The sequence below is a fragment of the Malus domestica genome, chromosome 15 (assembly GCF_042453785.1).
Source record: "Malus domestica chromosome 15, GDT2T_hap1".
Classification (NCBI taxonomy): domain Eukaryota; kingdom Viridiplantae; phylum Streptophyta; class Magnoliopsida; order Rosales; family Rosaceae; genus Malus; species Malus domestica.
Window position 1 is genome coordinate 25,042,006 of NC_091675.1, and position 13,693 is coordinate 25,055,698.

The following is a 13,693-nucleotide window of genomic DNA, read 5'->3' on the forward strand; positions in this document are numbered from 1 at the left end:
GTGGGACAAAATTTCTAAGTTGGGTGTGGAAAGAGAATTAATGGGTTTAAATAAAATTTCCCTTTTTTTAATAGATGTAGAACTATCTAACATATGTTAGTCTCGTCTGTATAATGCTAGGGGGTCAAATTTATAAATCAAATGATATGTTATGAGTATTAAATAAACACTTAACTAATAAAACAATCATCAACAATCATATCATTGAACTTAAAATTTTAATCTTCTTAAAATTATCTTTGAAAAACAAATATATGATAAACGTAGTATTTCTGAACAAAAATTAACGGTGAAAGCTCACTCTCTCTCACATACGTATCACAACAAAAATGACAAAACCCAAAAAGTTAAATTAACAAAAAATGAAAAAATGATTTTTTATGATTTTATTTTTTGAAAAAAGGAGAAGGAAAAGGAAAGGAGGACGGAGGGAGGAGGGGAGTAGGGGAGGAGGCAGGAAGTGAGACTCATGGTATCTGGCTGGTTTGGGTTTGTTCGAACCAGAAAATGATTCAGGTATAAACACAAACACCTACCTGGCGTTATTTCACCATGGCTCGGAATGTTAAGAACGCCAAGCCCCAAACGCCGCTGTCCAAGGAGGACGGCCACCTGACTCAGCCTCCATTGCCCAAACCCAGGCTCCGCCCCAAGCCCGCCACCAACCCTAAACCTTCTTCTCTCCCCACGGTCTCTCTCTCTCTCTCTCTCTCTCTCTCTCTCTCTCTCTCTCTATGTGTGTGTGTGTGTGTTTTTTCCATTGAAATTGATGTGGGTTTTTGGTGGATTGTGGAATAGGGGAAGTTGAAGAAGCCAGGGAAGCCAAAAGAGCAAGAAGTGGAGTATTCCATGCCTATGAAGGAGCTTTCTAATACCCAAATTACAAAGGTATGACTCCCCCCTTTTTATTTTTTTCGAAACTTAAATTAAACCTTTGGATTTCTTAATTTTGATACCTCTGTTCACAAAATTTGTGGATTAGTTTGTGATTTGGCATCATGGGGTAGGCTTTAAATTACACAAGAACATTGAAAAATCGTTTCTTTTTCGTGCTTCACCTGTTTTTCGATACAATGTACTTTCCACACTAACATATAGAGGCTTTGATTGATCAGAAAGTTGATAGGAGTAGTGGGTGAGAAGCCATTGTTGTTATGGATTAGCCATTTAAATTACACAAATTTGTTGAAAAATCGTTTCTTTTTCGTGCCCCGCCTGTTTTTCGAGCATATAGAGGCTTTGATTGATCAGAAAGTTAATAGGAGTAGTGGGTGAGAAGGCAATGTTGTTATGGATTAGCAGAATTGGTGCAATGCATTTAGTTCGTATGTTTCTTCTTATTGCGATTGCATTTGACTGTCTTGATTTGTAACCTCTTGTATTATGAATAAATTTGTTGTATGGATGAAATGGCATTGTTCCGCATGAATGGGATGTGGGTTTTTATGAAAGCTTTTAAAAATTCTTGAACAGCAGATGTTGAGTCATGCAGGGAAGTCCCCAGCCATTAGGTCAGTGAAACATCTTGTACAGTTTTTGTGTATTTTTTTCCCCTCTTTGTTTGTATTTGTATATTTGATTCATGACAATGCTGTCTTTCTGATTTTTTTAAAAGCAATACGCAGTATGATTTTCCAGTTGATGGATCACCCTCACGAGGTCAAGCAAAGTCATCTGCTGTCATTCGAGCTCAGGAAGTTCGATCAAAACTAGAACCTCAATTCCCCAGCTTTGTGAAATCACTGGTCAGATCACACGTGGCTAGTTGTTTTTGGATGGTAAATTCTGTTACAGTAGATGAAAGTGAAAACATTAGTTATAACAGAAGTTGTATATACATGTTAAAGTTCTTGTCTTTTTCTGCTCTATATTTTGTTTATGTATTCTGTGTAATAGGGGCTTCCTTCGCTGTTCTGCAAATCACACTTACCAGATAAAGATATTACAATGACTTTGGAAGATGAAAGTGGTAGACAGTATCAGTCGAAATACATTGCATGCAAGACCGGACTAAGTTCTGGTTGGAGGCAGTTTGCTGCTTCGCACAATTTGCTCGAGGGAGATGTTCTGGCCTTCCAATTAGTTGAACCTACAAAATTTAAGGTAATGTTTCGAATCTTTTATACCCAAAGTCACAAGAGCATTATAGGCTGCTACATTTAGTGCACGACTAAGTTGGTCTATCTCTTGATTCAATTGCCTTAAACCTATCCCTTGGGACCAACACTGGTGCCTTATTTGAACTTCCACCTAGTCGTGTCATGAAGGAAGTTTCCTATGTATAATCGTATCTTCCGACATCTTGTAGGTTTACATAATAAGGTCAAATGGTTTGGCTGAAGTTGATGGGGATCTTTGCCTTCCAAATTTGGATAATAATACAAAACAAAAGGATGCAGGCAAGTTCATCAATCTCTCTGTTTGTTTCTTCCTAGCATCATGCATTTATGATATTACTTTTTTATGAAATCATGCTATATTTACATGTGCATACATTGATGTTTCTACCATTTCTCTTGGATGTTGCACTCAGATAAAGATAATGCAGAAACGAGCACTATGCCTTGTAATGACTCTACCAAGAAACATGCAGAAACAAGCACTACGCCTTGGAATGACTCTAATAGGAAACGCGCGCATTCTCCTCAATTAGTAGCTCCAAAGAAGAAAAAGATTGGTTTGCAGCGAGCCAAACAATCTGAAACCGATAGTGAGGAGGTTGGTTCTGAAGTTTCAGAAGATCTCAAGTCACCTGTGGCAACTCTTCAATTTGAGGACATCCGAAGTTATGAGAATTTCAACATTCTAGTAGATGGGTTGTTTCTAGATCCTGAGTTCCCCGAAGATGTACGAAGAAAGTACTACAAGCTCTGTCGCAGCCAGAAAGCATTTCTTCATGAAAATGTTATCAAGGGCATGAATCATAATATGATTATAGGAGCTATATCTGAAACCGTAAATATTGCTGATTCCATTGAAGCTTGCAAGGTCACTGCGCTTCGAGATGATTTTGTGTCTTGGGACAAGTATTTAACGGCCTTTGAGTTGTTGGGCATGAATGTTGGATTTTTACGTGAACGGGTATGTCGGCTTGCAAACCTTGCCGACGACTCGGAAGCTGCCGTGGAGGCAAAGATGTTTAAAGAAGCTACAATTGAGCGATCTCAGGCAGGAATAGGATTAAGAAATATCGAGATGAAGCTGGAGGAACTGATGGAGGCGTGCGATGAATTTGGTGCTGCCATTGAGAGCCTGAGATCGAAACCTGAAATCAACAAGCTCAGGTTCCAGGAAGAGGTTACTGCTCCTTGGTAAATATGCTATTGTGAATATAAATTCCACTTCCTTTTCTATGTTCAATTCAATGTACTTATTTCTAGTTTATATCTGTGACCCAAAAGATGGCTGATTCTGCCTTGTATGGTGGTGGTAAACGACTAGCAACTAGCAAATTTAGCTATATCATATAAGATAGGTACATATCCTCAATGAGGAGAAGAGATTCATCACAATATGCATTTTTGACTTGTGATTTGGGATATAATTGTGTTTAGAGGAGTACTAGGATTAGTCTCCATATTGTGCGTAGCTGATTTTGATCGTTCCTGCTTTGTGGATCTAACAAGCATGCCAAAATCAGCTCGTGTACGGATGAGCGACTGATCTTGGTATTTCTTGTATGTTTCTTTAGGAAGTATTTATCAACCAAAAGAAGTCGGTGTAGAAAGTCTTTTCATTTCATCTAGATATTCTTACACGACCTTGTATTAGTGGCTTAAGATGCTGCGGTGATAACTTTTCATGTAAGTCCCCTTCTAAGTAGGGATAGGTGCAAGCTTTAATGCCTCCGCTTCAGTCTAGTCCTGCAGTGGAGGATCTTTGAGATTTTGTCCATGAATCTTGTAACCCTTTCTGGTTTGGCCACTCCGTTAGTGCTTTGCATGTGACCGTCTCCAGATCTGTCGATACGAGATTATATGTATCTGTAAGGTTCGATAGCCGTGGCTTGGCTGTCACATTTATAGCACTCTGCCTGTAACTGTGTTGCACCAATCCAATCTGCGCTAAAGACCCGGCTCCTCTACCCTCTCACTTTCTATACACTCCAATCCCTTTCTATTTTGTGCAGTTACGGTTAAGTCACGTCAATATTTTATATTGATTTTTTTATAGAGATAATAAGACAAAAAATAATAGTAATATAAAATGTTGACGTGGAAGGATGTGAGTGTATGGGAAGTGAGAGGGCAGAAAAGCCAGGTTCTACATTTTATATTAATTTTTTTTATAGAGATAATAAGACAAAAAATAATAGTAATATAAAATGTTGACGTGGAAGGATGTGAGTGTATGGGAAGTGAGAGGGCAGAGAAGCCAGGTTCTACATTTTATATTAATTTTTTTATAGAGATAATAAGACAAAAAATAATAGTAATATAAAATGTTGACGTGGCTTAACCGTGACCGCACAAATAGAAGAGGATAAAAATGTATGAGAAGTGGGAGGGCAGAGAAGCCAGGTCTCTGCACTAAAACCTCCCCATTCATCCAAACCTTCAACTTTTGTTGACTAACTGTAATAAGTTAAAAGCTGTTTAATAACTATTTTGTTTTGGTTTTTTAAATAAAACTGAAAATAATGCTTAACTTCGTTATAATTCCATTGCCACGATTAATTACGACAATGGTCCTTGAGTTTGTACCCTTATTTTACTTTGGTCATTCAATTCAATTTTAGATGAGTACGTGAGTTAGATTTTTTCTTTTTGAAATGATTTTTTCTTTTTAAAACATAATGTTGTTGGAAATGAGACGTTAAGAAGACTAGTTAAAGTAATTTTTCGACATTGTTCATCTGCTAAACTACCAAAACTTTAACAAAATTGTTGGAAATGCTCTTAGTTGATTACGATGTGATAAAATTGTCGAAACTAATGAAAGATTTAGCACGCTGAGCTAAAGTGGGACACCAAGTACCATAGATTTTGAAAACTAAATTGAAGCATTAAAGTAAAACTCGAGTACAAATTCAAGGACACTGTCATGATTAGGGATGGGCAACGGTTATGGCGGACGGGTAACCGCGGTTATTTACCCATAACCGTTTATACTTATACCCGCATAACCGTTTACCCGTTGGGTAATTGCCTAAACGGTTGTGCCCATACCCATAACCGTTTATAAACGGTTAACCATACACATTACTGTATACTCATTTAACCGTAACCATTTAATACCCGTTTACCCATTTATCATTTTTAACCCGTTTATCTTTTTTTTTTTTTTTTACCATTACCCCTTTTTCACCCGTCTACATGTTTTTTAACAACTTGAAAATTAAAAAAAAAATTGTCATAATTTTCTCTGTTTTTACAATTAAACACCGTTATCGGTACATTCATCATACATTTCCATATTTTAATTTTTCAAGTCCTTATACCATTCCAATAATTGAAATAATAGTTTACGGACGATATTTTTAACTATTACCAATGAAGGTAAATATAATATTTGCTAAGTATTATTGGGTTACAAAAATTGTTTAGAAGACATTTCTTTCAAAGCATTTCTGTCAATTTCACGATTATCCGCAAGGAATTTAAATTAATTTGGCCAATTCCTTGATGAGAATCATCATTGCTGTAGCAGTGTTATTGAGAGAATGACCGATGAATTCCTTGCTAATTTATTGGGTGCTAAGTATTATTGGATCGAAAACATGATTTGTGTTAGTTTTACATATATAAAATAATTGAGTAAACTGCTACCCGTTTATAACCGCGGTTAATACCCATAACCGCTCATTTAAATTTCGTGGGTAAACGGTTATACCCATAACCGTTTATTTATCTAAACGATTACCCATAACTGTAACCGTTTAATTTAAATGGACGGGTAACCGCGATTACCTGTAACCAATGGGTATTTGCCCATCCCTAATCATGATTAAGGGACGAAGTACAGTTTGAGAAAATAGAACTTGCAAAAAATCATTTCTCCATAATTATACTTTGTTGCCAAGTTCTGGAAAGATGGTGGGTTGATCCAAGAGTACAGGTTAATTGCAAGTGGTCATCTACCATAGTAGTGGAGATGAGTGTGGTGGATGTTGCCTTTACACCACAATGTGGGTTTGAACATCAGCTCCTCAATCTAATAAATTTATCGTTTTACACCAAATAAAAAAAAACAAAAAAAAAACTGAGTACAGCTTAATTACTTTGAAGACTATTACGATGGTTTAGTAACAATAATACTTCAAAATGCTCAAACAAACTAAGGTGTCGGAGTGACATTTGATTGCATAAAGGTTCTTCCACAGCAAACATTTTTGTACAATGAACAGCCAAAAATACCAAACCCCAATCCAGATAAACTAAACAGATATAAACTTTGAAATTAAAATACACCAGAAATATTGGAGAGCCCTAATTAAAACCGACCAATCACTAACAGAAACCACCACCTCTCTAACTTTAACCAAAAAACTAGCGGTCAAAATACAAGAGTAACAATATTCATCCTCCTTAATTTCTCTAAAGCCTCCAGATGGTGAAAAAAAAATTAAAAAAGTACTCCCCACACCTCTACAAATTCGTCACCACACCCTCTATATTCCAATCTCCACATCTCTCCAACTTGACCCGCCTTCACTCAACACCTCCTGCAACAAAAAGTAATACCACCACCATGTCATATAAAGCTCAAGTCTATTTTCTTCGATAAAACGATATTCTAAACTATTGGAGCTAAAGGGGAGCGGATTCAAACTCAGGGGAAAAGAGGTAGGCACCGGACATACTGCATCAGCTCATTGACCTAACCCAATATGTCATCGGCCAACTAACCTAACCCACATCTGCTATATTAAACTCAAAATTAAAAACGAATTGGGTGTAATGAATTTAGTCTAGTTTAATATTTTCTCACCTGTGAAATATTATTATTAACTTGATGCTGAGCTTCCTCATGAACCACCGCAAGTTCAGACCTTCTGCCATCTCCATCACTCTTCTCAGCTTTCTTGGAAACAATGTGGGACCTACTCTTCCTTCCCAGGAGCCCCTTCCACCTTGTTGACGACGAACCCTTCGGCGGCCTGGATGACGAAACGTCATCGTCATGATCCTCCCCGTGGAGCAGCTCATCTCTGAGAGTGGTGGTGCTCCTCCGCGTCTGGCTGCTGCAGCCGTCCTTGAAGGGCAGCAGCCTGCCCTTGAAGAAGAGCTCGTCAGCGCTCATCATGGAATAGTTGGAAACGGAGAACTCAAAATCCGAGGAGACGGCAGGTGGAGCAGCCGCCACCTCCCTCCGGATTTCATGGTGGATGGCATCTGCAAAGTCATTGGAGAAGGAGATTCTTGGGCTCATTGGAGGAGGAGGAAGAGGAGGAGCAAACTTATGCTCTGATGGGTTGTACATGTCTAAGCAGGCTGCCATTAGATTTCAAATCAACCCTTAGTAAATACAATTCAAAAACCCAACATGTATATGTGTGTATTTATATCCAATATATGTGGTGATTTTTTATGAATTCAGAATTATTATTATTATTTTCAGAAAATATATGTGCACATTTTTATGCATGCATGCCTGATGTGATGGGTTTTGTCATGACATGATAAATTGGGGGCATTGAATGGTAAGTTGGTAACCAATTAAATCTTGAGGGGGAGTACAGTCTCCAATATTTTCACTGCTTTCCTTGGATGTGGGTGAAGCTGCCAAGAAGCACACCATGTACTCCTTTTTCCTTTTTATTCCAGTGCCTTGGACTTGGGTAAAAAGAATCATATGATTCATATCAAACCCTAGTTTCACGAAGATTCAATTAGTATGTTAACACAGTGCTAATCAAAATTTACTACAAGATGTAATCTTATAATATTGGATGCGTTCATGCTTATGTATATATAATATATGAATATTACTATAATATTATATCTCATGAAGATTCTAAGAAAATTTCCTTTGGGTTAAACAATTAAATAGATTAGTTTATGTGATGGACCACATCAAATGTACAAAGTACATGTACAAATTGTACAGGCTGATCAGAAGGTGATCAAAATTTTGAAGGGTAGAAGATTTTAAAGAGTAAAAAAAGAAGGATAATGATATGCTGCAGTCTGGTGTAGGTTAACTGTATGAGCCTTGTTAATTAATTAGAAAAATTAATTAATCAACATATCTTTTTTCTTTATTTGGATGTGATGATCTTGGAAGCAAAGGCTGGCAGGATCAGGGATTTCACAAGAAGGGTATGCATCATTGATAATGCAAAGCATGGATGCAGGTTTTGCTGAGATGGCAAAATTGTGAAAAAGGTGATGAAAATTGGGGCCAAGAAAGATGCGAGCCTCAGAAATCAGAATGCATGGGAGAGGGAGGACAGTGCATAAATGGCCAAATTGAGTACTCACAAACTTGGGGCCAGCCACAGTTTGTGGGGATGTTTTCAGTTTGAATCCATTGCTGGAAGAAAGCAACACCATCAATGTTCTTTTTTCTCCTTTAAATTTGAAAGACAAAAACAAACAGACATGAACGTAATCACATTGGCTCGCTAGACCAAATGTAATCCTTCCAATGCAACCAAGTTATCATTACAGTCTTCATACAGTTTATATTAGTTCAATGTAGAATAGGTATCCCACTTCTTCTTGACCTCCTACAAGAGGTGAAGAGGAGAGTGTAGAAAACACTCATTTAAGTTTAACATAAATAATCAAACGTGAACATGGCTACTTTAATTAGAGAATATATGACGATATGTAATTTTTATATATCTGAGTTCGAATTTTATTCTTTGCAATTTCGATCCGTCTGAGTTAGAATATCATTGGTGTAAAAAACAAAAACAAAAAAGAAGTCTTTTTATTTTGGTGAATTAAAGAAAAAAAATATGTTTTGAACGTTGAAATATAAATGCAATGGCAATGCAAATTTTGGGACACACAGTCACAGTGACACAGAGAAGCGCAGTGGAGGGCAGAATCCAGAGGGGGTTGGCATGCATTGTCATCGTTGACCGAGGTTTGACTGCTTAGTGGATATGCAGATGCAGTGAATGAGCTGGCGACATCGACTGGTCAAGGGGACCACGTGATCAGGGTTGCCTTGCATTCCATAAAATAATATTCATAATTAAAATTAAAATTAGAAACGTGCATAGGAATAGGAGGATTTGCTAATTCGGGCACACGAAAAGAATTTTTTTTTAAACAAACGATATTATCTATATTAAGACGGAATGAGTGGACTAAATTTCATAATGAGTGAGCCATAATAATGTGGTTCAAATTGACATTTGACGATAATCGAATTAAGATCTTTTGCTTACAAGTGAAGAGAAATACTACTAGACTGTAGTACTAAGTGGCTAGAAGAGATTAATTTGATTAGTTTAGCTAATTACAAAGACTGGTGAATTAATTAAAGGAGGAAAATTAAAGAATATATTATTGTTTACATGGAAAATTGGGGTGCTCCTATTAACTGTACGCCTCATGCAAAACCCCAGTGCCGTATGTACGGTATGATTCATTGTTACTTGTATATACTGGAAGAGATCACGTGAGCACGTGCAGAAGCTAATGTCCTTCCTGAGATAGTGCCATGGTGGTGGCCGAGCTAGTTTGCTGTTAGCCACTGACACAATCACACCATTTCTTTCTTTGGGTTCAGAAGAGAGAGAGTTTTCTGCACCGGTGTACATCATACATTGCGATATTTTTACTGTTGGAATTTTGACCGCTCACTCAACTCTTTATTCAACCGATATACGTCGAGCATGTAACATTTCATAGATAGATAGTAGGACGTGGAGACTAGAGTGTCTTCAAACTCTACGCAATCCAAACGGAAAGCGAACCCAAATATTCAATAAGAAGTATAGATAACTCGATTAAGTATAGATAATCTCATTTAGATATTTAATTAAATAAATAAATAAGACTTTAAATCTTTACATTTTTATTAAAATTTATTCACTAACTTTATTTTAATAATAAGAACAAAAGACTAATAAGACAAAGAAATAATATAAATGAAACCCTAATAAACCCAACTTGTGATGGGGTGCGTACCCCCCCTTTTCTCTTACCTTTTTGTTCCATCGTCAGCTACATTAATAAAAAAATTTTGCTTAGATTAAGAAAAATACTTCGAATTGAATTACATTCTTCTGTTTTATTTTTGTGGTGTTGTTTTCTAATAGTAGTTATGATGACGAGACACTTTTCAATGTGTCCAGAACACAGGATGGTACACTCTATACAAGTTGTGAGATTCTTGTGTTAAAAAATTAATAACATAAAAAATAAAATTTTCCATCACTTATATAATAACACGTGGTATACCATTTGTGTTATGAGCACAAGGAAAAATTTCTCCAAGATGATACCCAAGCTCATGAAATTGGATGGAGAGCTACATTTATTATTGTAGGTATATGAAAAAAGTGAGGAAATTTTAATTTGGTAATTGAAAACGGCTTTTTAAATATAATTGTGAACACGAAAATTTCCTGAAAGGAAAGAGATAAGAACAACGTGCACAAAATAATATTTGTATTTGATGATTTTGGGTTACAATCTCTCTAACTTTGATTTATTGGTCAACATTTATTTACCAAATTTCGATGTCTACAATAATTACTGAGAACATAATCTTCTCAAGGTTTTGATCTAAAGAGTCACTTTTGGATTCATCGTTTTCGGTGCAATGGGTGCTTTTACAGGACCAAAAAGGATCTAAGTTTCAAATCTTATGAAATTGAACCACAAATTAAACACTATTTATAAAACTTCACCAATAAGTAGACACTATTCATGAAACTAGACCAATAAGTAGACATTATTCATGAAATTAGATCAATAAGTAGACACTATTTATGAAACGAAAACAAGAATTAGGCATTATTTCCAAAACTAAACCAATAGGTAGAAACTATTTATGAAACTGGACTATACACTATTTATGAAATTGGAGTAAGAACTAGACAATATTTATGAAACATGACTAATAACTAAGCACTATTTATGAAATTGGACCAATAACTATACACTATTTATGAAAACGGGTCAAGAAAGACATATCACTAATGAAACTGTACCAATTACTATACATTATTAATGAAACTGGACCAATAACTAGGCATTATTTATGAAACATGATCAAGAACTATACACTATTTATGAAAATTGACAAAAAACTAGGCACTATTTATGAAATTGGACCAATAAATAGTATAGTACCGTTCAGTTTCGTAAATAGTGCAATTTCATAAATAGTTTCAGTTTCATAAATAATGTTCATCTTCATAAACAGCGTTTAGTTTCATAAACAATATACAGGTCCTGCTCGCGCATTAGATTTTTTTTTTTAAATTTAAATTGTGTCATTTTCATTAAAAATTAAGTTTTGTTTTTGTCATTTTTATTAAAATTAAAGGGGTTTTCATTAAAATTTAATTCTTTTTCATTAAATAAAGTTATAGCATAATTATTTTGTTAAAATAAACTTAGCCTAAACCCTTTTCATGAAAGTTCCCATAAATAAATTATGATGATCTTATTTTATTTGGTTTTTTAAGAAATTAAGGGATTGTATTATCTTGTTTTCTTCAGATTTGGCATTTAATACAAGTGATCTTGTCATTTTGGATATGGTACACGGCACTGATTTTCCTGCCACTTGGTAGGTCTAACATGAGCATGGGTTTTACGTAGAATCAATTCCCAATATACAGAAAAATTGCATGATAAGTAATTTATTTAATTCTAGATTTATAAATAGGATCAAATCTTCTAATTTGTCTCAAATTGAGAGGACTGAGGACGGAAAGAAAACAATGATGTATTGCTTTCAAAAGAAAACATGTATTAGTACAAAAAGAAACAAGATGTTTTGGGTTAAAGTTAACTGAATGAGAGAAAGGGTGCAGCGGCAAAGAGAGAGAAAAAAAAAAGTATAAGGAAATTATGTGTGTGCGCCTTTATTTATAGTAAACATAGTGTTTAACAGGCTTACTTGCCCTACAAGTAAGAAAGCCTAAGATCTTCTTGATCACATAGGAATCTTAAATATTTACACCAATCACACATGTGCACAAAAATAATTTCACTAAATTTGAGCTATATATATATATATATATATATATATATATTTATGAATTTGGCAACAATACTTACATGTATTTAATCCAATTATTTTCGTTTCACTTAAAAAACAACATTATATTATAAATGAATAAATAATGCAATACTTACATGTATTTAATCTAATTATTTTCATTTCACTTAAAAATGACATTATATTATAAATTAATAAATAATGCATGAAAGATGAATTAAAATTAAAAATAACTACTGACGGATCTTATTACCATACAAGTTAAATAATTACTTAAAAATGATCGCTGAAGAAAATTTACACACCGAAATACAAAATTAACTGTGAATATACTAGCACAACAAAACATGTGTCTTATTTTTCATGAATCTTCACAATATCTGTGAATAGAATTTGTCCATACAATAAAATTATTTGGGGATAATTATTGGAAGAAAGAAGAAAGAGGGGACCAAGAGAGAGAATTGGAAGCTTTGAAACTCAACTTGCAAGCAAAGGACATGGCTGTCAATCACATGGTTTAACCTTTTCTTGTGGTGTCATGACAACAAACAACACACTTTTCTTCCTTCTAATGGGTCACCCTAATGGGGAATGGACACGTGGTGGATTCCTATAAGCACAGAGCGTTTGGATGTGGACAAAAAACCCAAACACAAACCGAATGGTCGTGCAAGGCCCCACATCCTGCTGGGTCTGAGCCTGAGCCTGAGCCTGATTTAACTGTCCATATCAGTTTGGGGTCCCCTCCAGGACATGAGCCATTAGGGCCAGACTTCTTTAGCAACCTACCAAGAACTTGGGTCATATGATATGGGCTTGTATGACACTAACCAAACTTAATTTGGGTCTCTTAATAAGGAATTTACATGGTCATTATCCAAGCAATTAAGAAAGAAACTCATATTTATTGGGTTTCAAGAGAGGTATTGTCCCTTCAAGTATCTTTGTGTGTCTTTTGATAAATGTTTTGGATGGAGGTCTGCTGTCCCAAAGATGAAGGAGGTTTGGGTATTAAAGATATGTACTCTTGGAATTTAATTAGCCCTTATGGCTCGCCATATTCCCGTTTTTGTTCAGTGATGGGGTGGTAATGTGTGGTCTAAATGGACCAATCCTATTTCCTTCAAGACAAATATTTTTGGAGCCTAACAGTGCCGTCTACTTGCTCATGGAATAGGAGGAAACTTTTAAAGCTTCGTGAGCTTATTAAGCCTCTTATTCATGTTTCAGCGGGCGATGGGTCGTCGACTTTTCTATGGTATGATAACTGGCACTCTTATGGCCTTCTCTTAGACATTTTGGGCAGCAAGGTAGTGTTGGTCTCTAGTCTTCGTATAAACTGTAAGCTTTCTTATGTGAACGGAGCCTCAGAGTGGTGTTGGCCGTTTACTCCAACTTAAATTTCCCTTTCATTCAATCAAATTCCTACAACATTGTGCCTTCTTCTCAAAGTTTGGATTCCTCCTTTTAGGTTCCTAGCAACGACGGTATTTTTTCTTCAGCTTCTATGTGGAATTGCATCAATCCGGTGGCTCCTAAAATTTCTTGGGACCAC

General features: G+C 35.7%; 2 protein-coding genes across 2 annotated transcripts; one reads left to right on the forward strand and one right to left on the reverse strand.

The window, feature by feature from the left end:
- The first annotated feature begins 318 nt into the window (after positions 1-318).
- LOC103425105 (B3 domain-containing protein Os01g0234100-like) lies at positions 319-3,512 on the forward strand. Its single transcript, XM_070813873.1, has 7 exons — positions 319-690; positions 799-888; positions 1,477-1,511; positions 1,616-1,778; positions 1,897-2,103; positions 2,309-2,399; positions 2,534-3,512. The coding sequence occupies exons 1-7, from the start codon at positions 553-555 to the stop codon at positions 3,313-3,315; spliced, it is 1,506 nt and encodes a 501-aa protein (XP_070669974.1). The 5' UTR covers positions 319-552; the 3' UTR covers positions 3,316-3,512.
- Positions 3,513-6,264: 2,752 nt separating this feature from the next.
- Positions 6,265-7,493, reverse strand: LOC103401367 (uncharacterized). The gene is made up of 2 exons (XM_008340082.4): positions 6,931-7,493; positions 6,265-6,664 (listed from the first exon to the last, which is right to left on the reverse strand). The coding sequence occupies exons 1-2, from the start codon at positions 7,438-7,440 to the stop codon at positions 6,611-6,613; spliced, it is 564 nt and encodes a 187-aa protein (XP_008338304.3). The 5' UTR covers positions 7,441-7,493; the 3' UTR covers positions 6,265-6,610.
- Positions 7,494-13,693: the final 6,200 nt, after the last annotated feature.

Excerpts from the sequence above, each read along its gene's own strand:
- LOC103425105 (XM_070813873.1), top strand. The coding sequence starts at position 553 with ATGGCTCGGAATGTTAAGAACGCCAAGCCCCAAACGCCGCTGTCCAAG. Across the intron at positions 1,512-1,615 it reads GGGAAGTCCCCAGCCATTAG|CAATACGCAGTATGATTTTC; the intron begins GTCAGTGAAACA and ends TTTTTTTAAAAG. Across the intron at positions 2,400-2,533 it reads TACAAAACAAAAGGATGCAG|ATAAAGATAATGCAGAAACG; the intron begins GCAAGTTCATCA and ends TGTTGCACTCAG.
- LOC103401367 (XM_008340082.4), bottom strand. The coding sequence starts at position 7,440 with ATGGCAGCCTGCTTAGACATGTACAACCCATCAGAGCATAAGTTTGCT. Across the intron at positions 6,665-6,930 it reads TTAATAATAATATTTCACAG|GAGGTGTTGAGTGAAGGCGG; the intron begins GTGAGAAAATAT and ends TTTTTGTTGCAG.